The sequence below is a fragment of the Petromyzon marinus genome, chromosome 49 (genome assembly GCF_048934315.1).
Source record: "Petromyzon marinus isolate PM22_M1 ecotype Great Lakes invasive population chromosome 49, UKy_Petmar_22M1.pri1.0, whole genome shotgun sequence".
NCBI classification, from domain to species: Eukaryota; Metazoa; Chordata; class Hyperoartia; order Petromyzontiformes; family Petromyzontidae; genus Petromyzon; species Petromyzon marinus.
In genome coordinates, this window is record NC_133715.1 from 6,659,477 (window position 1) to 6,685,393 (window position 25,917).

General features: G+C 56.6%; 1 protein-coding gene across 7 annotated transcripts in view; it reads left to right on the top strand.

Moving 5' to 3' along the window:
• LOC116952919 (SAM and SH3 domain-containing protein 1-like) overlaps positions 1-25,917 on the top strand; it is a 304,847-nt gene that overhangs the window by 223,200 nt on the left and 55,730 nt on the right. For 4 of the 7 annotated variants that reach the window (XM_032972628.2, XM_032972634.2, XM_032972633.2 and 1 more), the window contains exons 6-8: positions 2,288-2,383; positions 3,199-3,326; positions 17,326-17,436. In XM_032972628.2, coding sequence (XP_032828519.2) covers positions 2,288-2,383; positions 3,199-3,326; positions 17,326-17,436 — 335 coding nt within the window. The remainder of the gene's footprint in view (positions 1-2,287; positions 2,384-3,198; positions 3,327-17,325; positions 17,437-25,917) is intronic. The other 3 variants (XM_032972630.2, XM_032972631.2, XM_032972632.2) reach the window with 3 other exon arrangements.

Here is a 25,917-nt window from a genome sequence, read left to right on the forward strand (position 1 = left end):
ATTCGATTTAATATTAAAATGTTAAGCGCCGTTAATTGCAATGCGGGGTTAATGATTTATAATTCAAATTTTAAACAGCTGGCCACTTTGGAACAATAAGACACAATTGCCATTGCGTGCGTAGTTTTTGTGTGTTTTGTTTTGTTCCACATCACGTGCCGCCTTCAGTCTCCGGCGAGACGGTTAGCGTCGTGGTGTGTGATGAGTGTGATGTGTGTGTGGTGTGATGTGTGTGTGGTGTGTGTGTGTGATGTATGATGAGTGTGTGTGTGTGATGTGTTTGTGATGTGTGGTGTGATGTGTGTGATGTATGATGAGTGTGTGTGGTGTGTGTGTGATGAGTGAGTGTGTGTGTGATGTCTGTGTGATGTGTGTGGTGTGTGGTGTGTGATGTGTGTGTGATGAGTGTGTTGTGTGTGATGTGTGTGTGATGTGTGTGTGGTGTGTGTGTGATGAGTGTGTGTGTGGTGTGTGTGATGAGTGTGTGTGTGTGTGATGAGTGTGTGTGTGGTGTGTGTGTGATGAGTGTGTGTGTGATGAGTGTGTGATGTGTGTGGTGTGTGATGTGTGTGATGAGTGTGTGTGGTGTGTGTGTGTGATGAGTGTGTAATGTGTGTGTGATCTGTGTGTGACGTGTGTGGTGTGTGATGTATGATGAGTGTGTGTGTGACGTGTGTGTGGTGTGTGTGATGAGTGTGGTGTGTGTGATGTGTGTGGTGTGTGATGTATGATGAGTGTGTGTGTGTGTGGTGTGTGTGATGAGTGTGGTGTGTGTGATATGTGTGGTGTGTGATGTGTGTGTGTGGTCTGTGATGTGTGTGTGGTGTGTGTGTGATGTGATGAGTGTGTGTGATGTGTGTGTGGTGTGTGTGTGTGATGAGTGTGTGTGATGTGTGATTGTGTGTGTGGTGTGATGTGTGTGGTGTGTGTGATGAGTGTGTGTGTGGTGTGTGTAATGAGTGTGTTTGTAGTGTGTGTGTAATTGTGTGTGTGGTGTGTGATGTGTGTGGTGTGTGTGAAGAGTGTGTGTGGTGTGTGAAGAATGTGTGTGTGGTGTGTGTGTGAAGAGTGTGTGTGTGGTGTGTGTGATGAGTGTGTGTGTGGTGTGTGTAATTGTGTGTGTGGTGTGTGATGTGTGTGTGTGTGTGCGGTGTGTGAGTGGGAGGAAATTGGTGCACTCTGAGAAAGCCCACGCATGCGAAGGAGCAGCGCTCTATCCCGTACAGGAGGGACAGACGAAATTAGCCGGCACTTGCCTGTTACCGCCTTCTCCTGGCGAGCTAGGGTACGGCTCCTCCTCGGCACCCATGGGACGGTTGTATCGCAGCATCCGTGTGCAATCCACCAACCCTCGCCGCTACTTTCGCCGCGCTAGGTTACGGCGTAGCCACCGCAGTGCGGATATGACGGCACATCCAGCAGTGGATTGACAAAGCGCCCTATGTCCCTGTTTTATTATTATGATTAATGTTTGCAAGTCATCTATATGATAAACAGCATTTACTCTTTCATTACGGCCAGCGTAGTTTCATTAGGAACTCATCTTCGCGTGAGTTTTGATTGAAATTATGGATTATTTACCCCGCCCCCCCCTGCACCGCCCTTCCTTTCCCCGTCCATGATGAGTAGACACGCTGCCTCGTGGACTCGCCGAATGTTTTGTGGGCCTCGGGCAGATGGCAGGATAATTAAACATCAAGGCCGACGGAGAATAAAAATTGTCATTCGGGCAGACGAGGGCCAGTCGCTGGAGCAGATGCTGCCGCCCGTCTCAACGCCGGCGCGCGTGCCGATGGGTGACGGCACGGCGCTAACGCTCGTGGTCTCGCGGCAGCAAAGCGGCCTGGGTTCGATTCCCCGACTCGGGCGGCTTTGCTCGCGCGGTGTCTTGTGTGTTTGTCTCGCTCCCTGTTCTGCAGAGTCGGTGAGTGAGTGTGTGCGAGTGAGTGGGCGAGAGGGTTAGTCGGTGAGTGGGTGGGCGGCTGAGTCAACGGGCGGCGAGTGGGTGGGTGAGCAGGTGTCGATGCACGTTGAAGCTTCTTTTGCACCCTACATAGCCAACCCTCCTAATCGGAGGTGCGGGGGATCGGTGAGCGGGTGGGTCGGTGAGGTGGGGGCGGCCCGTCTGCCGTGCTCCATCCTGTGCTCGAGGAGCCTGCGTCCGGGCCGCAGGCCTCCGGCCTCACGTAGGGCCTCACGTACGGCCTCACGTAGGGCCTCACGTAGGGCCCTCTCTTCCCCCCTCTCTCTCTCTCCCGCCCGCATTCCACCCCGTCCACTCCCGCAGGGAAGTTCGACGGCCGCCGCCGGAGCAAGACGTTCTGGCAGAGCCTGCGCAAGTCGCCCAAGGCCTCGGCGCCGAGAGCTGACGGCCACGGTAAAGGTACCTCCAGACCTCCACCCGCACCCTCCCCCCCGGCTCTCCCCCGCCTCTTCCCTCCGGCGCACGGCGGTTTGGTTTTAAAAGTCCGCGGTCGCGTGGCGGCGGTGGTGGTGGTGGTAGCCCCCTGGTGGTCGCGTGGGTAGCGAGGCTTCAGTGTCCCCCCCCACACCCCGCCACCTCCCCACCCTTTCCGAGCATGAACCTCCTGGAAAATAGTCTTGAGACCTGGAGAGGATTTTTTGGGCCCGGCGGGGAGGGGGGGGGGTGTGCGGGGGTGTAGGCAGTGGTGGGGGGAGAGGGGGGTTGGTTTGTGGGGGGGTGTGCGGGAGGTGTAGGCAGTGGGGGGGGGGGGAGGGGGGGTGTGCGGGGGGGGCCTGGTGGCACCCGGTGTCCGGCGCCGTGCCGGTACCTCGCCGCCAGATGCGGCCTCTTCCCCCGCGGCCACACTCAGGAGTTTGTGAAGCGCTCGCTGCGTTCCGCCCCTCCTCCTCCTCCCCCCTCCGTGATCCTCACCCAGTAGCATAACCAGCGTGGGGCAGGGGGTGCCTTGCCCCATCCTCCCCCCAACCGTGAGATATGTTTTCAGCAACAGGTGTCAAAGAACAACAACACCAATGTCACGATGCGATTAGGCAAGAGGAGCCATGATATTCAATATCCGAGGTGCGACCGTGCGAGACAAAATCGAATATCGGGACCCCCTCTGACCGATTGCCGCACCGCCTGAGCTGATAGCGTTGTTAGCTCCGCACTGTCCCCATCATCCCCACCAGCATCAGCATCATCACCCTACTCCTCCCTCTTCCCCTGCGCAGGAGGAGGAGGAGGAGCGGTGGCGGTGCGCTTCGTGGCGAGCGAGATCACGATGTGCGACGAGGACCGCATCCGCCTCATGAACATGGTGAAGGACCGGCAGATCACCATCGACGAGGCGCTCGCCAAGGTGAGGGGGACCACATGCACGTGCACGGCGTCTGGCACGGGGGGGAGGGCTCGGGGGGGGGGGGGAGACTCCGCGTGCGCTCGCGCCACTAGCGACGCGCGAGAGCAACGCCGCTAACCGAATCCTCGGTGCCTTAGTCTGGCTCTGTGAGCCTCAGTGATGAAAACCGAACCGTAGGGCAGCCTTCGTCCGGCTCTGCGAGCCTCTTGACGTGACATCGAAGCCTCGGGGAGCCGGAGGGTCCGAGCCTCGGTGATTGACGGCAGCCCCGGCCTCCGAGCCGCGTCCACGGTTACGCTGGACACCGCGTGGGTTCCGCTCCTCGCTGCGGACTCGCTCGTTACCCAGCAGGCACTGAGTGCGTCCTCGCGGCCGGCGCTCGCTACGGGCCCGCGTGTGACCCTGCGTGCGGTGCGACCGCGACGGCGTTCAGTGGGCCGGTCGGGGCTCAACTGGGCGCCGTTGAGCCGCGCCAGGAGAGGGAGCCCTTGGCCACGTTTGCGGAGTGGAGGCGGCGAGCTCTCTCTCTCTCTGAAGTCTCTCTCTCCAACCTCTCTCTCCGAGCTCTCTCTGAACTCTCTCTCTCCAACCTCTCTCTGAAGTCTATCTCTCCAACCTCTCTCTCTCCAACCTCTCTCTCTCTCTCCAACCTCTCTCTCTCCAACCTCTCTCTCTCCAACCTCTCTCTCTCCAACCTCTCTCTCCGAACTCTCTCTCCAACCTCTCTCTCCGAGCTCTCTCTCTCCGAACTCTCTCTCTCTCCGAACTCTCTCTCTCCGAACTCTCTCTCTCTCCAACCTCTCTCTCTCCGAACTCTCTGAGCTCTCTCTCTCTCTCTCTGAACTCTCTGTCCGAGCTCTCTCTCTCTCTGAACTCGCTGTCCAAGCTCTCTCTCTGAACTCTGTCTCTCTCCGAGCTCTCTCTGAGCTCTCTCTCTCTCTGAACTCTCTGTCCGAGCTCTCTCTCTGAACTCTCTCTCTCCGAGCTCTCTCTGAGCTCTCTCTCTGAACTCTCACTCCGAGCTCTCTCTCTCTCTGAACTCTCTCTCCGAGCTCTCTCTGAGCTCTCTCTGTCCGAGCTCTCTCTCTGAACTCTCTCTCTCCGAGCTCTCTCTGAGCTCTCTCTGAACTCTCACTCCGAGCTCTCTCTCTCCGCTCTGAGCAAGTGCATTGCGAGCCTCTTCGCAGTCACTAACCATCGTAATCTGTGATCTGTCCACTGCTGGATTAATACCCCCCCTCACCCCCCCCCCGAAGCCCTAGCCGTCTGTCACGGGCCCACTGAGGTGGTTGAGCCAGATGATTGCGTCAGGAGTAGCAGAGTGGTGATCACAGCTGTGATGATGATGATGATTATGATTCCTTCGTGTTTGTGAATTGGAACATCCAGCCGTCGTCGTGCATTCCACGGTTCCTTTCTGGGTGGTGACCACAGTCACCGCACACTGACTAACCCCCCCCCCCCCCCCCGAGAGTTTTGAATTTGCCATTTATACATAGCCAATCATGCTAATCGAAGGTGCGGGGGGAAGGACAACAAACTAATCACAAAAATAAGTTCTAAATAAATGAGCTTTCAATCTGGATGATTTAAAAGAGCGTAGCTCCGGTGGCTTCCTCATATCGGAAGGAAAAGCGTCCCAGGCGGCCGCAAAATCGCGCATCTCAAGCCGCGCGATGCGGGTTGACCCGTCCTTCGTGCGACGGCTAGGCCCAAAGCCACCGCTTGCAAGGGTCACCGGGGCTCCCTGACGGAGTTGCGCTCTGCTGCCGAGCGCACTGTCCGACGACCCCCTGGCGCGGGAGATCGACTCCTGGCATCGTCGCCACAACATCTGCCGCTAAGTCGCGAACAGCCGCGGCGAGAACCCTTTTAGCCCCTGGTTTTATGGCCCACCCCCACTCATGGCCCACCTCCACCCCCCTTGCCCCCGGGTGGTTTTAGCAATAAAGCTTTGATCAATTTGTCTGCTCTCCTGCAGGAGGGCAATTCCCTGACAGAGACGCGCTAAAGTTTTTTGTTCGTCACCCTCTTGTGACCCAGCGCTGCGGAGGCAGCAAGCAGCGGCGAGGGTTGGTGGATCGCCGTCCACAGCCGTGGGGAAACCCCTCTCCGTGGGCGTCGAGGGGGAGTCGAACCCTCGCTCTGCCAGGAGAAGGCTGTCCGGCAATGTGCGGGATAATCTCCGTCCGTCGCTTCTGTGCGGGATTGAGTTTTGCCCCTCCCCCCCCCCCCTTTGCGCGCGCGGGTTTTCTCCCGGTGCTCCGGTCTTCTCTCGCGCGACAGCACTCGTTCAATTTGGGCGATAACACCTCGACATGTAGAGGACTGCAGAGATTTGGCAATTGTTAGCAATGGCCGTTTCCTCACCGCGTGGATGCTACAGCTACCTTTCCGCTTGTCTGTGGTTCCTCCTCCCGGCGCCTCTGAGTCGTCCTCCCTCTCCCTCTGTCTGAGTCGTCCTCTCTCTCTGTCTGAGTCGTCCTCTCTCTGAGTCGTCCTCTCTCTCTGAGTCGTCTTCTCTCTCTGAGTCGTCTTCTCTCTCTCTGAGTCGTCCTCCCTCTCTCTCTCTGAGTCGTCCTCTGTCTCTGAGTCGTCCTCTCTCTCTCTCCCTCTCTCTCTCTCTGAGTCGTCTTCTCTCTCTCCCTGAGTCGTCCTCTGTCTCTGAGTCGTCCTCTCTCTCTCCCTCTCTCTCTCTCTGAGTCGTCCTCTGTCTCGGAGTCGTCCTCTCTCTCTGAGTCGTCTTCTCTCTCTCCCTGAGTCGTCCTCTGTCTCTGAGTCGTCCTCTCTTTCTCTCTCCCTCTCTCTCTCTCTGAGTCGTCCTCTGTCTCTGAGTCATCCTCTCTCTCTCTCCCTCTCTCTGAGTCGTCCTCTGTCTCGGAGTCGTCCTCTCTCTCTCTCTGAGTCGCCCTCCCTCTCTCTTTGAGAGCGAGGAGTGGGCACCCTGCGGTGAAGGCAGCAGCTTCGTGAGTTGACATCATTAGGAAATTACGTTTGATCGCTTTCATGAGAGTTACCTTGACCGCTCTCCGTTACACGCAAATGGACAGAGCAGTTACATTAATCGGTCCGTGCTTTCCACGTTAGGAAAGCGATTATAGTAAACAGTAACTCGAACGGCTTGACATGTCATCATGTTCCTTACTGATAAATGACTTCTTATTATTTGTTTTACAATGTAAGTGCTCAACTCTTGTGTCCAATTGGTCGGCTGATGAGTGCTGCACATGCACAGGCAAAGCAAATACGCGAATCAACTCACTCATCATCTCACTCAGTCAGTCACCTACTCACTCAATCAGTCACCTACTCACTTGATCAGTCACCCACTCACCTACTCACTTGATCGGTTACCTGCTCACCTACTCACTCGATCAGTCATCAACTCACTTGATCAGTCACCTACTCACTCGATGGGTTACCCACTCACCGACTCACTTGATCAGTCACCAACTCACTGGATCAGTCACCCACTCACCTACTCACTCTATCAATCACCTACTCGATCGGTTACCCACTCACCTACCCACTCGATCAGTCACCTACTCACTCGATCGGTTACCCACTCACCTACTCCCTCAATCCGTACCCCTCTCTTGCAAATAGGAGTAATCGCCGGTCTCTCGAGCCCTCGCCTGGCTTAAACACAATTGGTGGTGGCAGTAGCTTGGTGAGGCCTTCATCCAGCAGTGTATTGACCATGGCTGACGTTACGATGGCAACGAACCGGTTGTAGGGGAGAAGGGAATGTGGATGCCCAAGGGCGCAGGAGGAAGAGGAGGCATGGACAGCTTCCTGGAGAGCGGAGATGAAGGGAGGCGTAGGAAATGAGTTGCCGTGGCAAGTGCGTGGCCTGCTGATGAGTTCTACAAAGTCTCTTGCAGCGGCGGGACTGGGAGAATAACTTCGGCAACGAGATGTGAACGTACCGCCAGACCCCCCACAGACCCCACAGCCCACACAGCCCACACAGACCCCACAGACCCAACAGACCCCACAGCCCCAACATCCCCAACAGACCCCACAGACCCAACAGACCCCACAGCCCCAACAGACCCCACAGACCCCACAGCCCACACAGACCCCACAGACCCCACAGCCCCAACAGACCCCACAGCCCCAACAGACCCCACAGACCTCACAGACCCCACAGACCCCACAGCCCTCACAGCCCACACAGACCCCAAAGCCCCCACAGACCCCACAGACCCCACAGCCCACACAGACCCCACAGACCACACAGACCACACAGACCCCATAGACCCCACAGCCCTCACAGCCCACACAGACCCCACAGCCCCCACAGACCCCACAGACCCCACAGACCCCACAGACCCCACAGCCCCAACAGACCCCACAGCCCTCACAGCCCCAACAGACCCCACAGCCCCAACAGACCCCACAGACCCCACAGCCACAACAGACCCCACAGCCCTCACAGCCCACACAGACCCCACAGCCCCAACAGACCCCACAGACCCCACAGCCCCAACAGACCCCACAGCCCCAACAGACCCCACAGACCCCACAGCCCCAACAGACCCCACAGCCCCAACAGACCCCACAGCCCCAACAGACCCCACAGACCCCACAGCCCTCACAGCCCACACAGACCCCACAGACCCCACAGACCCCACAGACCCCACAGCCCTCACAGCCCACACAGACCCCACAGCCCCAACAGACCCCACAGACCCCACAGCCCCAACAGACCCCACAGACCCCACAGACCCCACAGCCCTCACAGCCCACACAGACCCCAAAGCCCCCACAGACCCCACAGACCCCACAGACCCCACAGCCCACACAGACCCCACAGACCACACAGCCCTCACAGCCCACACAGACCCCAAAGCCCACACAGCCCACACAGACCCCACAGACCCCACAGCCCACACAGACCCCACAGACCACACAGACCACACAGCCCACACAGACCCCACAGACCCCACAGACCCCACAGACCCCACAGACCCCACAGACCCCATAGACCCCACAGCCCTCACAGCCCACACAGACCCCACAGACCCCACAGACCCCACAGACCCCACAGACCCCACAGCCCTCACAGCCCTCACAGACCCCAAAGCCCCCACAGACCCCACAGACCCCACAGCCCACACAGACCCCACAGACCACACAGACCACACAGACCCCATAGACCCCATAGACCCCACAGCCCTCACAGCCCACACAGACCCCACAGACCCCACAGACCCCACAGACCCCACAGACCCCACAGACCCCACAGCCCACACAGACCCCACAGACCCCACAGACCCCACAGACCCCACAGCCCACACAGACCCCACAGCCCCAACAGACCCCACAGCCCACACAGACCCCACAGACCCCACAGACCCCACAGCCCCAACAGACCCCACAGACCCCACAGACCCCACAGACCCCACAGCCCTCACAGCCCACACAGCCCACACAGACCCCACAGCCCCAACAGACCCCACAGACCCCACAGCCCACACAGCCCACACAGACCCCACAGCCCCCACAGCCCTCACAGACCCCACAGACCCCACAGACCCCACAGCCCCAACAGACCCCACAGACCCCACAGACCCCACAGCCCACACAGACCTCACAGACCCCACAGCCCCAACAGACCCCACAGACCCCACAGCCCACACAGACCCCATAGACCCCACAGCCCCAACAGACCCCACAGCCCCAACAGATCCCACAGCCCCAACAGACCCCACAGGCCACACAGACCCCACAGACCCCACAGACCCCACAGAACACACAGACCACACAGACCCCACAAACCCCGCAGCCCCCATGACAAGAGGAGGTGCAGGGAACTCGTGTTTGAGTCATCGCCGCCACTGCGCCTCCGTTTCCTGTTTAGACATTCGGGATTTCTTTTTTTTTGCTGACACAGAACTCTTGAGTTGCGTTCTCGAACTGAATCACCCCGAGAGACGGGGGCGGAGAGGGGGCAGCAGGGGGTGGGGGGGGGGGCAGTACGGGGGGTGGGGGTGGGGTGGGGAGGGAGGGGGAGGGAGGGAAGGATCTGTTTGCTGCTATCCGAGCACTTTTTGTCTCTTGCCGAACATTTGTCCCACGGCCACTTTCGGCGTGATCGCCCTCGCTCGGTGAGACCTGAGCAGTGTCCGTCCGGAGTTCCCGGCACTATTCTGTTTGACTCCGTGGCTCTCCGTGAGAGTCTATGAGTCTCTATGAGAGTCTCTGTTAGAATCTATGAGTCTATATGAGAGTCTATGGGTCTCTATGTGAGTGCGTGTGTCTTCATACGATCCTAAGTGTCACTCTGTGAGTCTATGAGTCTGTGTGAGTCTATTGGGTCTCTATGTGAGTGAATGGGTCTATATACGATCCTAAGTGTCACTCTGTGAGTCTATGAGTCTGTGTGAGTCTATTGGGTCTCTATGTGAGTGCATGGGTCTCTGTACGATCCTAAGTGTCACTCTGTGAGTCTGTGAGTCTTTGTGAGTCTATTGGGTCTCTATGTGAGTGCTTGGGTCTATATACGATCCTAAGTGTCACTCTGTGAGTCTATGAGTCTGTGTGAGTCTATTGGGTCTCTATGTGAGTGCATGGGTCTCTGTACGATCCTAAGTGTCACTCTGTGAGTCTGTGAGTCTGTGTGAGTCTATTGGGTCTCTATGTGAGTGCATGGGTCTATATACGATCCTAAGTGTCGCTCTGTGAGTCTATGAGTCTGTGTGAGTCTATTGGGTCTCTATGTGAGTGCATGGGTCTCTGTACGATCCTAAGTGTCACTCTGTGAGTCTATGAGTCTGTGTGAGTCTATTGGGTCTCTATGTGAGTGAATGGGTCTATATACGATCCTAAGTGTCACTCTGTGAGTCTATGAGTCTGTGTGAGTCTATTGGGTCTCTATGTGAGTGAATGGGTCTATATACGATCCTAAGTGTCACTCTGTGAGTCTATGAGTCTGTGCGAGTCTATGGGTCTCTATGTGAGTGCATGGGTCTCTGTACGAGCCGAAGCGTCGCTATGTGAGTCTGTGAGTCTGTGTGAGTCTATTGGGTCTCTATGTGAGTGAATGGGTCTATATACGATCCTGAGTGTCACTCTGTGAGTCTATGAGTCTGTGTGAGTCTATGGGTCTCTATGTGAGTGAATGGGTCTATATACGATCCTAAGTATCACTCTGTGAGTCTGTGAGTCTGTGTGAGTCTATTGGGTCTCTATGTGAGTGCATGGGTCTATATACGATCCTGAGTGTCACTCTGTGAGTCTATGAGTCTGTGTGAGTCTATGGGTCACGGTCAGCGGCCCAAACCCGGATTGGAACTCAGGCTGTCAGCGGCTCCGGCTCAGTGGCAGCAGCGTCTCTCTCTGACCTCTCAGTCACCCGGTCACATCTTTCACTTCTCTTCCTTAACCCATGCCATTACCCCCCCCCCTCCCCCCTCATTCACCCCCCCCCCCGCCCCGCCATAAATGTGGCATCTTTGTGCGAGTCTGATTGGTGCTCACCGCTGGCTGCGCGACTCTGCGTGCGCTCTTGGTGCTCGCCATCCACCCCCCGTGCGCCGCGGCCGGCCCTTCACAGGCGTTCGCAGGCAGCACTTGCCCCCAACAGTCTGCTCAGGCTCTATGGGTGCCTTATACAGCCTTAGCTGTATAGCTATCAGGTACCGTCCCCCCTCCCTCTGGTTACTTTAGCAACGTGGCGTGGCCTTCTCTGTTCGTTTGCGGCGTTGCATAATAATGAGCTTTGCAGGGACGGATAATTTCCGACAATCGACGAAAGAGTCGTGCGTTGGCGCGTGCGTGCGTGCACATGCGTACGCCTGTGAGTGTCTGTGTCTGTGAGTGTGTGTGTGTGCGGAAATTTTGAGGCGGGGGGAGGGGAGAGTGGTGGGAGAGTATGGGTGACGACCGTTTGTGTTATGGTCGAAACGTCGTGAGAATTTTTATTGTTTTATATATATTTTATTATTTTGTTGTTTCCCTTCAACGTGACTTTACCGAAAGAACTAAGAGTATGGGTGGTGGTTAGCCGCACTCTGCTATGAACCCGGCGACCTGAGTTCGATCCCCCGTTCCCGGCCAGCAGAGTTGGTTAGGAGTGGTGCTGGCCACCCAACCCCCCCCCCTACCATCCCCCCCCCCCCCCCCCCACAGCATTTGTGCTAACAGCCTGTTTCAGGTTTTACGGGTGATCATTGTCTTAGTGCATAAAGGTTACGGAGAGCGGTAGTGTAGTGGTTGCTATGACCCCAGCGACCTGAGTTCGATTTCCGGTCCTGGGTTTCCCCCAGGTGGGTCGCTGGTGCAGTCTGGGAACATCGGTGCTGGAGCGAATCGGTGAGTGAAGTTCACGGGAATGATAATCACGGTAGTAGCGGTAGAAGAGTGAACAGGAGGCGGCTGACCGCCAGCGAGCGAGCAAGCGAGTGAGCGACTGGAGTGAATCGGCGAGTGCCGGGAGCATAGCGATCGCTCCGGTTGCTGCTGAATTCTCTCCGGTGCAACAGCGAGGTTATGAAGTGGGTGCCCCCACCCCCAGGATGAGGCGGTGGCATTACAGCAACGAGAAGCGTGCAGCGGAAAACGCCTTGGGGGGGGGGGGTGGGGGGCTTGGTGGTGGGGGCAGGGGGGCTTCCAATTTGCACGAAGCGATAACGCGAGGAAGCCGCATCAGAGCTGACTTTGGGGAGATTGGATTAAGAATTAACCCAGGGTCCAATGGGCAGACGCTAGAGAGCCCTCTAACTCTAACACTGAGCCGCGTAGTTCTTGTTTCACACGCGACCTGGCTCCCGCAAATGATAATAGCTCAAGTAAAGTGGCTCATCGTGTGGACATTTATTGCTGCCAAAAAATACTCGAAACGCGCGACGTCGATTCTAAATAAGGTTGGAGGGAAAATCCGGAGGACCCGGAGAAAAATCCACGCGACCAAATACACAGCAGCAGGTGTCAGGGTTGTGATCGAATCCAGGACCTCCTGCATACCAGGCGAGGTAGTTAACATCTCACCACCGTGGTGGTAACGGCTCGCTCTCTCCCGTCACGACGTGGCGGGTTGCAGTCATCCCCTGCTCGATCACTTGACACGCCCAACGTGAAAATAAGCATCGTTATTTAAGATGACACTGATGTTTCACGTGTGGGAGACAGAATACACGGCGGAGACGTCTGCCTCTCTATTGTCCTGTTTACATTCTCCACAACGAGTTTGTCAATTGTCAGACGATTCAAGAGTGCCATCGCTCCCAGTGGCCTCTTAACATCGGAAGGAAGAGAGCGTTCCAGACGGCCGCAGAAGCGCATCTGAAAGCGCCGCGCGATGCGACGACCACCGTCTTTGTTCGATGGCTGAGCCAAAAGCCGCCGCTGCTGCTGTTGCTTCTGCGAGGATGGCCGGAGTTCGCGAGGCGGCGGTGGTGGTGCTTTATGCTGCTTGACGAGACCAGCGAGGTTTTGTGCCCTGGAAGGAGACGGATGTAGCAGCCGGCGTTTGGGGCAACGGCCCTTCTTCACAGCGCAACAAACAATATGCAGTACGTGCCGTGAAGAAGCACCGTCGCCCGCGAACGTCGCCTGCTGCGTTTGTTTATTTTGACGCCACACACCCTGTGCTGTGTGTTGACGAGTGCTGCTGCTGTTGTTGTTCTTGTTGGTTGAGCACCACTACCGCCAGCGCAGCAGCGGCCGCGAGAGCCTCGGCAGTGGCGCCCATTTATTTATTATGTAATCTCCCCCCCACCCCCCACCACACTAACCTGGCCCCCACCCCCTCTTCGTCCTCATCCCAATTCCAATTTTACCGCCGTCCACCCACCGCCACCGCCCCCCCCCCCCCCCTGCCACAAAGCCCCGTGGCTGTGAATATTTCCAAGGGATGCGACAGCGGCGTGTGTAGAGAAGGGATCCTTCCGGTCCCCTCGGAGGGGTCGGAGGCGCCGGCCGAGAGCCAGGGGTCTCCATGCCGGCGTGTGGAGAGCCGCCTTGCGCCCCGCAGGGACGGCTGCCCGAGGCGACGCACGCGCTCCTCTTGTCGTTGGAACGATTCACGCGGGGGGAAGGGGTGGGGTTGGGGGAGTGAGTGAGTGAGTGACTGAGAGTCCGGCGTTGGTGGCTGTGTCCGTGTGTCCCGCGCGTTGAACTTCTCTCGCACCGCCGTACGGAGAGACAACCGCTGCTCGTCGGAGGTGCCAGGGGGGCGGGGATGACAAAGTCGGCACGACAGCAGGCGGTTTAAGAGAAGTTCGTTTTCAATTTCGGCTGTCCGGGGTGAGTGGGCCACCGGACGCACATAGTCGCTCCCGGTTCAGGAATGGGGGGGAGGGGGAGTCGGCGGCGGGGGGGGGGGGCACTCCTATTGGCCAGGCAGGGGTGGGGGGTTTGGGTGGGGCGCGTGGGGGCAGGGGGAGCTAATGGGGGGGGGGAAGGGGCGGCTTTGGGGGTTCTCATCTGGAACTGAGCAATTGAGCGAGTGAGCGTTACTTGCGTGGCTCATCCCGGCGGTGGTGGCGGTGGTGGTGGCGGCGGTGGTGGCGGTGGTGGCGGCGGAGGAGGAGGGCAGGAAGAGCGGGCGACTCGAAGGATGAAAGCGATTTTCAACTTGCTTCGGGTGAGACGCCCGGGAACATCGCTAGCGCTCCTCTCGCTGCAACTCTGAGCGGAACGGGAGGAGGACGAGGAGGATGGGAGGGGATATGTGGAGGAGGAGGACGAAGAGGAGCAGGGGGGTGGGGGGTACGTGGAGGAGGAGGACGAGGAGAAGGAGACTGCTTTGGGAATTGTTAGTGCAACGTCAGGCACGCACTCTCTGTTTGCGCTCTCTGAAATATTTTCTCGCTCGGCTTTTGAGAAACTTTAAACAGCTGTGGAGGAGTTTTGGGGGTTGGGGGGGGGGGTAGAGGGGGGCTGCAGGGGTGGCAGTTGTGAGAGGGCCCTCGCACTTTACAAGCCTCCACCACCACCCCCACATTCCCGAATGTTTGAGCCAACCAGTCCACACAGTTGTCTGCGCCGAGGTTTAATTGAGCAAGAGGCAAAGTTCCTTGCCCTGCTTCAGCGGAGTCTAAGGAAGCGTCGCTCCGCGTGTGGCGGTCGTGGCGGTGGTGATTTTGGCGGCGGTGGGGCGATGGGGTGGCGGTGGGGCGATGGGGTGGCGGTGGTCTTTGTAGTCGTGGCAGGTCTCGGCGGTTGTGTTTTCCCATCGGCGGCGGCAGTGGTGGTGGTGGAAGTGATGATGGTAGCACTTGCGCGGATGGCGGTTGGCGGTTGTGGTGGTGGTCCGTCCCCGTGACCTCCTGCCAGCGGCTGCTCGACGCTTCACGTGGCCTTAACGTGCACATAGCCTGGCACAAGCGCCGTGGTGACGTCACCGCCGCTTAGTGGCGAATGGCGGCTGTTGTTGGTGGTTGGCGGTGGTGGTTGGTGGTGGTGGCGGCGGTGTTGTTGTTGTGCACGTGGCAGTAATTGCTCTGTTTGGATATTGATTCTGCCGGTACTTGTCGGTGACGAGTGGCGGCAGGGCGTGCGCATTGTTCAAAATCACTCCGGCACGCGCTCCCGTCGGGGGACCGCTGGGGGGGTCATATTTGTGCCCCTTCCAAGTGTCGCCGACGTCGTCGTCATCGTCAGCCATGGTCAATCCACTGCTGGACGAAGGCCTCCGCAAGCCGCCAGCGCCTGCGATTCAACACCTGCTGTAGACACGAGGAGCTCATTTCGTTGCTCCGTCTCTCCCCCGTGGGACGTGCTCTCAGACTCATTCCATTCCTTGGCTGCCACTCCGTTATTATTATTCCTCCCCCCCCTCCCAACCCTTCCGATTAGCCACGGTCGGCTACATACGGCGCGTAAGAGGCTCGATATCCGTACGTAAATTCTCGACCTTTGGTGCACCATCGTCCCTTCTAGGCCGTGGCTCGTGCTCTCTGATCCACGCGTTCCTCTTCCTCTGTCTCTCACCGTGGATCGCAAGCGAAGCGTCGTCTCCACCCTCCGGGTTATTATTTTCTTCCCTTCAATGACTGCTTTACTGAGTCCATGTGCCGTAACAGTCCGTGCGTCGCAGTCCGTGCGTCGCAGTCCAGGTGTCGCAGTCCGTGTGTCACAAGCCAGTGTTGCGACGAGCCATTGCTACGAGCTGTGTTCAGATGAATGGGTCGCCAGGACCCATTCATCTATCACCCGCCGCTCATGTTAGCCGGTGTTTCGTCGCCTTTAACCCGAACTCCAACATCTGCACACACACCCACACCCATCGTGTAGCCTTATCACACTGTTGGGGCAAGTGCTGTTCGCGAACACCTGTTAAGGCCGGCGCGGTGCACCTAATGAAGGGGTGTTGTGGGCAGCACCAATGCCCAGCCGCCTTTGTCTCCCCTGTGCTGATGTTTTACGGCCCAGTAAATCTATAGAGGAGAACCCAGCACTGGGTTCATACACAGCCCGTCACTCGCCGCCAATGCTGGCGCGTGAGCGGCGGTGGAACGCGGGGGCCGGTTGCGCTAACCGCTGCGCCACCACTCCTGCTACCCCCCCCCCGCCCCCCGCTCCACCCACGGTCCGACAGCAGCGTGACGATTCGGCAAGCCGCACGAGAGCTCAACTTCGGCACGTTTCAAAAGTTCGCGTCAACTCTCCCGTTGTTAATTTCTGATCAATTCTAGGAAGAATAAAAACCCAGTAGACCAATGCGCTCGAGCAAGTCAATAAATATACAGTAAAGCCTTGCATTGCCAGTAACTTGGTCCGCGAGCAACATTTTTTTGTTATTTGATAAACGAGCGAGGTCTTGCAATACGAGTAGCACGTACACGCTTTGTCTGCCGAGCGTCACGTGATCACAACTGATATACGAGTGCTTTGGATTACAAACACGTTTCCGGAACGAATTATGCTGCGCAATCCAAGGTTTTACTGTATACACATCCGCCGGTCAAAGTATTTCTTGTTCTTTGATGTCGCCAGGACGGTACAGAAAGTAGTTCGTGCAAACCTCCGTGGAGATTTGCACTCAATCGGCGGTCGCCTGTGGTCTCAGCTTAGTCAGCAGTGGCTCCAGACCCATAGACTCACACAGGGACCCATAGACTCACACAGGGTTCCATAGACTCACACAGGTATCCATAGACTCACACAGAGACTCATAGACTCACACAGGGATCTAGACTCACACAGAGACTCATAGACTCACACAGGTATCCATAGACTCACACAGAGACTCATAGACTCACACAGAGACTCATAGACTCACACAGGGATCAATGGACTAACACAGCGATCCATAGACTCACATCGAGAATCATTGAATCACACAGGGATTAAACGACTTGTATAGATTGAGCGGTGATTTAAACCGGGTTCTGAAGTTTAGTCGTGAGTTGATGGTCTCTGCCAAACGATCAATATCTGGACAAAAAAAAAACCCATCACATTGAGTTTGGTCCTGCGCTGAAAGTTGGCTGAATTCCACCTCTTGAGAATAAAAAATTGTCGGTTTTACCATCATGTGACGAACATTACTCTCAGTGAGAGAGTGAGTGAGAAGTGCTACCCTCTACTATATGTAGGTCAGAGGTCAATTGATAAAGTTTCAGATCCAGCTCTGTGCTGTCTGCTTTCCCGGGCCGTTGTGTGTGTGTAGGGAGTGGTAGCGTAGTCGTTAGCGCACAGCGCTACAACACCCGGTGCTCCAAGTTTGATTCTCACTCACGGCCAACATCAGTGGCAAATATCTGAACCAGCCATCGGCTTCCCCTTACCCTTACAAGAGCAGAGTTCCCAGTGCGGTGCGTAAGCATCACCGCTGAGGAGACAAAGGCGGACGGGTGTGGTCCTGTCCACACCACCCCCCTCGTGCGGCAGGGGACCTTTACCTGCATCTCTGTGTGTGTGCGTATGTGTGTGTGCGTGTGTGTGTGTGTGTGCGTGCGTGTGTGTGCGTGCGTGTGTGTGTGCGTGCGTGTGTGTGCGTGTGTGTGTGTGTGTGCGTGCGTATGTGTGTGTGTGCGCACGTGCTCAGCTGGAGGAGTACGAGAGCCGCTACCAGCGCTCGCACAGCCTGGACTCGCCCCGCCCGGCCGCCGAGAGGAGGCCAAGCTGCCCCAGCGAGGACCGCGGCTCCGTGTGCGAGGTGAAGGAACCACGCCGCCGACGACGTTGTCGATGACGTCGTCGCCGTTGTGACGTCATCGCCGTTGTGACGTCACTAGTCCCACGTGGTCATCGTTGTGGTCGGCCATCGTTTGGCACCCCTGGCCGCCGCGTCGTTGCCGCTGCCATCGTCGTTGCGATCGTTGCCATTGTGGTAATCGTCATGGTTACCATTGTTGTTTCCATTGTTGCCATCATTGCCATTGTGGTCATCGTCATGGTAACCATTGTTGTTTCCATTGTTGCCATCATTGCCATTGTGGTCATCGTCATAGTAACCATTGTTGTTTCCATTGTTGCCATCATTGCCATTGTGGTCATCGTCATGGTAACCATTGTTGTTTCCATTGTTGCCATCATTGCCATTGTGGTCATCGTCATGGTAACCATTGTTGTTTCCATTGTTGCCATCATTGCCATTGTGGTCATCGTCATAGTAACCATTGTTGTTTCCATTGTTGCCATCATTGCCATTGTGGTCATCGTCATGGTAACCGTTGTTGTTTCCATTGTTGCCATCATTGCCATTGTGGTCATCGTCATGGTAACCATTGTTGTTTCCATTGTTGCCATCATTGCCATTGTGGTCATCGTCATGGTAACCATTGTTGTTTCCATTGTTGCCATCATTGCCATTGTGGTCATCGTCATAGTAACCATTGTTGTTTCCATTGTTGCCATCATTGCCATTGTGGTCATCCTCATGGTTACCATTGCTGTTTCCATCGTTGTTGCCATCGTCATTGCCTTTGGGGTGCCGATGCCGTGACCCAGCCGGGGGGAGCGCCTTTCACCGGCCATTGCAGAAGCTCGCGGTTCGGTTCTGGTGGGCCGCCCCGGCCAACGCTGCGTCTCTGCGAGTATTAACCTACTGAACGCTCCGGGCCATCCACGTCACTCGCTGGTGGGTGGACGCGAGAGAGCCCGCGGCGCCGTTAGAAACGAGCAGAGGGCCGTCCGTGTGTTGGTGTCACGGGTTAAAAAATAAAATTGCCGAAATTCCCCCCCCAAAAAAACCACCCCGCAAATCACTCATTTGGGATCATGCACGGCACTGCAGCGGCAGTCACCGCCGCCGTGCTGGGCAGCCTGATGCCCGCTCGCATGCCAGGGCGCTGAGTCGCCTCGCGCCGCACAGGGACGGCTCCCATTGGAGGTGTTCTCGGCATGTTCAAGAGGTGAGATGCGATGTTAACAGTGCCCGGCGTAACGGAGGGCGGCTCTATCGCGAACAACTCATCGTCATAATCATCGTTGGCATCTCGGTGGTCACATCATCGCCATTTCAACACGATAAGCCACTTGGTTGGTGCATCATTTTTTGTGGCCAGGTTGCTTCTGAAAATTAAGTGAACACCTCGGTGGGCTTTACCTAGTAAGATAAAAAAAATATATAGTTTAGTTCTGTTTGTATATATTTTTTGTTATTTGTTTACCTTTCTTATACTTTGCACTCTTACCGTTCTGAGCTGCGCACCGACTGGACATGTGTGAACAAGAGCTTCATAGCTCATCGGATTGCTCCAGTACAAAAAACATATTCTGATTCTGTCATGATCATCGTTAGCATCTTAGTGATCACATCACCGTCAGCATCGCCACTGTCACGGTCGTATTATGTCGTCTTCGCTCTTTAGCATCGTCATCAGCATTCCATTGCCGCCACAGCCGCCGTATTTACACCGCCGTTATTTTCATTCGCTACGGGCAGGGCAGCGTTGGTCGACGTCACGTGGCGAGCGCTTTTGACGAATCCGCGGCGTTGCCATTGAGGACCCGGGTTGGAGCGGCGGCGCAGCGGTTAGCACGCCGGCGCAACGCCTGTGATGACGTCAGCCGCGGCGTTTTGAGGTTGCGCTTTCGGTGTGTGTGTGTCCCCCACCCCCCCCCCCCCCCCACATCAAACTGCGGAGGCGGTTGCTGTTGTGCCGTTCGAACAATGAGGAGGTGTGGATCCCAACGTGGGTCCGATGTCCACAGGGTCGTCAGGGCAGCAGCCACCCCGCTATACAGCCACTTGGTCATTGCGCAAACGTCGCGGGGAAACTCTGGCGCCCGCCCGCTCGCCCATTCCCTGCCCTAGGCAAACACGGTGGCGGCTGGACGGTGAGGGCTGGTCTCGTGATGAGGATAACAACGAACTCGGCTCTGAGTTGTACAAGTTGGACGGGCTTTATCTATCCACTGTTGGATGGACGGAGAAGTGCAACCTCCCTTCCGCCCCCCCCCCCCTCCTTCCCCAGCAAGCCGTCGCCATCTCTCGGGGCCGGTATTTTTTAGGATCTAGTTGGCATCCTCTTGTTTGTCTCTTTCATTTCACTCCTCTCCACTTCTTCTCCACTGCTTCCTTGTTTGTCTCTCTCTCTGGGATCTCGTCAAGGGGGGATAAACCATCACCAGGGGAACTCCGGTCATCCTAAGCAGCAGCGGCAGATGTTGACTGACCGTCGAACAAAGGTGGCCAACTGCACCGTGCGCGCTTTCAGATGCGCCTCTGCGGCACGTCTGGAACGCTCTCCCTTCCGATATTAGGAAGCCACTGTAGCAATGCTCTTTTGCATCTACATTGAAATCTCATTCATGTAGAACTGCTTGTTGTGTTTAGTTTGCTGTCCTTCCCCCCCCCCGCACCTCCGATTAGCACGGTTGGCTTGTGAATGAAGTTCAACACACAATAAAAAAAACTCTAAACTATTTTTATTTTACCAGGTCAGGCCCACTGAGCTACGATGGCTCTTTTTCAAAAGTCACCCAGCTAAATATAATAGCGGAACAAAATGGCTCATCACGTGAAAATGTATTGCATCCAAATACTATAGAAGCATGTTTCTAAATGGGAACGGAAAAACCGAACGACCCGGAATAAAAATCCCCACTCCTCTGTCTCCCAGCCGATGCATTCATTCCACTACAGCGGATCCAAAATGCGTCCGCACGTTTAATTTACAACCGATCACACTGCTCCCCCCGTACCCCGCCCTTCTCGCGGGCTCCCCCATCTACTCACGGTGTTTATTCGAGCTCCTCACGCTGGCATTTAAATCTTTCAGTGGCCTTGCCCCACACCGTTACCTCGCATCCCACGTCTCGTTTTACATCTCCTCCCACCCGCTCCACTCTCAATCTCTCCTCCTACTCATCACCGCCCCCCCCCCCCCCCCCCCGCTCCTTGTGCACAATCCCGGTTCCGCTGCTTTTCCCTACTTGCTCCCTTGCACTGGAGCGAACTTCCCCTCCATATGAAGCAAGTAGCACCCTCCCTGTCTCGTTTTACTCTCCTCCTTGGAGCGTCCTTCTCTCCATCCCTAGGTACCCGCTGTAATTCTCTTACCCACTAACCTTCCTCCCCATACATACCCCATCCCTATCACTTTCAGCTACCCTCAAAATCGCTACATGAAGATAAGAACATGCAAACTCCAAATGTACAGCAGGCGTCAGGGTTGTGATCGAACCCACGACCTCCTGTATAGCAGGCGAGGGAGTTAACATCTCGCCACCGTGGCACGCTACACATCCGTACATCTCACTCATGCGTACCTCCGTGCGTCCCGGAGGGGCATATCTCTCGGTGGGCCATTGTAAGTGGCCCCCGTGCGGCCCCTGGGTCGCCACCTGAAGGCCGCGGTGCGCTAACCACTGCGCCACCGATCCACGCATGCTCTCACTCGCTCGCTCATACATAACCGACACGCGGCCAGCAACAAACAGTGCTCGCATCAGAGGTGCGGTAGATAGGAGCGTCACGCGTTTGTTGAATTGAGCGTGGTTGTTGTTGGTGTTGTAAGAGGTTGGGTGGGGAAGAGGCGATGGTGCTGGGAGGAGGGGATTCCAGAGTGGGGCAGTGCGAGGGAGAAAGCAGAAGGGGTTATGACCTGCAATGTGGTGAGTGGGTGGGTAGGTGACAGTGTGAGTGGGTGGGTGATTGTGTGAGTGGGTGGGTGAGTGGGTGGGTGGGTGAGTGGGTGAGTAAATGAGTACTGTAGTTTGGTGGGTGAGTGTGTGAGTGAGTGAGTGGGTGGTTGCTTGAGTGGGTGAGTTATTGAGTACTGTAGTTAAGTGGGTAAGTGAGTCGGTGGATGGTCGAGTGAGTGGGTGGGTGGTTGAGTGAGTGGGTGGGTGGTAGACCAAGTGGGTGAGTGATAGAGTACTGTAGTTGAGTGGATGAGTGAGTGGGTGAGTGGGTGGATGGTTGGGTGAGTTGGTGAGTGATTGAGTACTCTAGTTGAGTGGGTGAGTGGCATGTTGTGACCTGCAGTGTGGTGGTGGTTGAACCCAGTGCGGATGAGACGACACAGTCCGACCATGCGTGCGCGTGTGTATTCTCTCTTTTGGACATTGGGGGGCTGTGGTGGGGGGGGTATATTATTGTTTCCGATAGAACGTTGGGCTTTCTGTGGGGGGGGGGGGCATGGAGGATGGGGTGGGGGGGGTCTGTGTGTTCGCTGGGGAGAGACCCCCCCCCCCAACCTCGTGGCCCCGCTCTTGAAGTGCTGCCCTGCTCGGCGAGCATCCTCCCTCCGGCTGTCTCTCCGCTGTCTCGCTCTCTGCGTGTCTTCTTTCACATGCGAACTGTATGCCTGTCTGTCTGCCTGTTACTCTCGCCGTCCGCCTGTCCCCTTATACTTCTGTTTGCCTGGTACCGTCGCCGTCTGCCTGTATGTATGAATGTCTGTCTCTCTCTCTCTATCTCTCTGTGCCTCTGTATTTCAAACTCTCATGATTTAAACTTTAGTCGTAAAAAAAAAAACATCACCAGGCTAAAGAGCGTTATAAGGGATCGGTGTTCTACTGTGGTCGTGGCAAAGCGAACTCTGCCTCTGATTCTCTCCGTCTCTGCCTCTCGAAATCTCTGCCTCTCTGTCTCTCTCTCCATCGCTCTCTCACTGTCCCACCCACTCACCATCTCTCCCTCTGCCTCTCTCCGTCACTCTCTCCCCCCTCTCTCTCCATCTCCCCGCACCCGACGCGAGAGGGTCAGCGCCCGCTAGCTCTCCATTTCTGGCAAACAGAATCCGAATCTTCCATTCGTCCTGGAGGAATCCGATGAGCTGGGAAGCTCTTTTCCCCCCCCCTCCACAGACGTCCAGTCGAGCGCCGAGCGTCCACGTGGCACAGCCGTCGCACAACCGCGGAAACAAAAGCGAACCCTAACAAGGCGCACGTGTTCTTGTGTTTTCATACGAGAGAGGGAGAAAAAAAACACCCTCTCGAGATTTTATTTTAATTTTAACGACCATTTGTTCGCGCTCTTCCTGCACTTTCCACAGCTGTGCGCGCGGTGGGGTCAGAGCGGAGTCCCGTCCGCGGGGTAAACGACAGCTAGGGGGTCCCCTCCCCTAGGTCGGCTCGGCCTTTAAACGACAACCTGGTGCCGTGTGCTGGAGGCATCGGCATCGAGGAGACAAAGGCGGCAGGGTGTCCCCAGCCTTGACAGGCGCTCGCTGACAACAAGCAGGCGTGGGCGGGGGGGTAGTGCCGGATTAAGGAAGTGCGGGGCCTGTAGCATGTTACGAAGGGGCCCCTGAATATAAAAAAACACACACGTAAATATTAAAACACAATTCTTTTACTTGCACAGTAAAGTAATTGTATTTTTCCATGTGCCATACAGCCAGATACTACGACAAATCGCTAACCTTAAACACACCCTAGTCGTTATAGTACTATAGTAATAGAGCAAGTGCAGAATCACTGAACCGGAATTGATAGCTCGAAAGCATTTAGCGCGGGGCTCTTGAAAGTGCGGGGCCCGTAGCTACCACATTTGCACTACTACATATGGTGTACTACATATGTAGTAGTACATATGTTGTACTACATATGTAGCTACTTTTCCTACGAGGATAATCGGGCACTGGTGGGGGGTGCAGAGCGGTTAGCTCGCCACGCGATGAACCTCCTGACACCGAGTTCTAACAATCGGTGGCGTGCTCCGCTATCTATGCCGCTTTCAGCCCTGCCTATCCCCGCCTCGCTCACCGACCAGCGCGGTGTGGAGGTAATAAGTTCGATTCCCGGTCAGAGTGCTCCGTCTTAAGCCCAACGTGCTTGCCCCTGCTGGGTGTTTACATCTGAATGCTGCAGCCCTTACCCTCATTCCACTGCTGGATGAGCCGCCCCCCCCCCCACTCGGATTAGCACGGTTGGCCAGGCCACGTACGGCGCGAAAGAAGTTCAGTATACAGTACATTGCTTGTGGTGGTGGGGGGAGGAATCTGGTTTTAACGATGGGTGACGTCACCACACACATCTGGGTAATGACGTCACCAGCATCCCACGAAGTTGAGCCGGTCACGCTGACGTCATCACGCCTCCCCCCCCCCCCCCCCCGTGTATCCCGTGCAAATGGTCGAGCAGTGCGAGCACGTGACAGTATGTGTGTAAAGAACAACATTAACTCTGCAGCGCTTCCAGGCACTGCCTGCCGCCAGTCTCACGAACACAGAGCCAGGCACTGCGAAGAAGAGAGGCTTGGCCAGGCAGCTGCAGGTTACATAACGTACAACAGGCAGGCCCGTGCACGTGTGTGTGTATGTGCACGTGTGTGTGTGTATGTGCACGTGTGTGTGTGTATGTGCACGTGTGTGTGTGTATGTGCACGTGTGTGTGTATGTGCACGTGTGTGTGTGGGGAGCGGTGGCGGAGTGGTTGGCGCACTGCGCTATGAACCTCGGCAGCCCAAGTTCGATTCCCGCTCACGATCAACGCCAGATTATTTGAACTGGTTCTGAAGAAAGAGCGGAGCGAGCACTCGGCGGAGTGAGAGCGCCTCGGGGGCGAGAGAGTCTCGGAGCGAGAGGGTCCTCGGGGCGAGAGGGTCTTGGGGGCGAGAGGGGCGAGAGGGTCTCAGGGCGAGAGTGTCTCTGGGCGAGAGGTCTTGGGGGATGAAAGCGTCTTGGAGGGAGAGTGCCGCGGTCCCGGCCAGGCGAGGAGTTTGTGCTGCGCACCACCTCCCCTCGTGCGTGGCGCCGCCAGCTGCTCCACACGTGGGCCCGGAGTCGGCCAACATTCCGTGGCACGCCCGTGCCCCTCCCTCACTCCCTGCCTCCCTCCCAACTACCCAGCCAGCCACCCACCTACCTACTAGCCACTCAACCAATCATCAAGCCACTTCGCCAGCCACCCAGCTAGCCAGCCAGCCACCCACCCATCAGGCTACCCACCCACCATGCCACTTATGCACCCACTCATCCAACCACCCACCTACTGAACGACCCATCCTATCATTCGGACACTCGCATGCCCAGCCACCTCGAATCAGCGCAGTTGGCTACATACGGCGTGAAAGAAGTTCCCCATGGATATACATCCATCCATCACTCACTCGCCCACTCCCCAACCCATGTATCTATTCTGCCACTCACTCACCCATCCACACAACCACCCTGCCACTGAGCCATCTACTCACCCACCCCATCACTCACCGACCCACCCCATCACTCACCCACCCACCCTGCCACTGAGCCATCCACCCATCCACCCACCCCATAATTCACTCATCCACCCTGCCAATGAGCCACTCACCCACCCACCCCATCATTCACTCACCCACCCACCCCATCACTACCCCGCCTGCTGCACCACTGCTAATGTCGGTGTCTGATCTTCTGCAGCGGGTGGCTCGCGCTCGCCTCGTGCTTCCACTCGTCCCACGTGCTTTCGGTTTCCCCGTGAAATTATTTTGCTTGTCAGATTCCCGGCAACGCCGCCGCCGCCGCTGTTGCTGTTGTTATTGTTGTCGTCGTAATCGTGCGGCGACCGCAGATCCTGGGGGATTTACGCTTGCCAGTTAAGGTCGAGATCATTTCGGCATCCGCCCCGTCCGTCCGTGCGTAACGTGGGCTCACGGTAACTCTGGTAGAGCTGAACCAATCTGAACAAAATTTCAGTGCAAGGTTGCGTTGCTTTTGGGGGACTCGCCCTGTTGAAACAGTCACATGCCTCGCTCGCGGTCCATTTGTCTGTCCATCTGTCTATCCATCTGTCTGTCTGTCCATCGATGCGTCTGTGCAAAAGCCACTGGTAAATCTGATGCAGTCCGAGCGAAACTTTAGTCGAGGATCGTGCTGCTCTTAGGCGGGAGAGAGCGAGAGACAGAGAGGGCAGTGTTCTGGTGTGAGTGAGGAGTGTGTGGGAGCCGAAGGGTGTGTGTGCGCGCGTTCGTGCGTTGTGCGCACAGGAATTTCGGGAGGCTAAGAGGTCGCAGAGGAAAGGGAGGGAGGGAGAGAGGGAGGGAGACTTGGGTGGGGGGGGGGAGTGGGGGAGCTGATGACTTGAAGATGTGAGACGAGATGGTAATGCGGCGGGCGGACCGAGATGTCATTCTGCCCGGCGCTGCTGTAGACAACGGCGTGGGAGCCAGCGCCTCGACTCCGGCCCGAGCCTCACAGCAGCAGCAGCAGCAGCAGCAGTCGGTTGGTCCATAACGCAGCCCGACGAGCGTAGAAGGGGGAGGTGG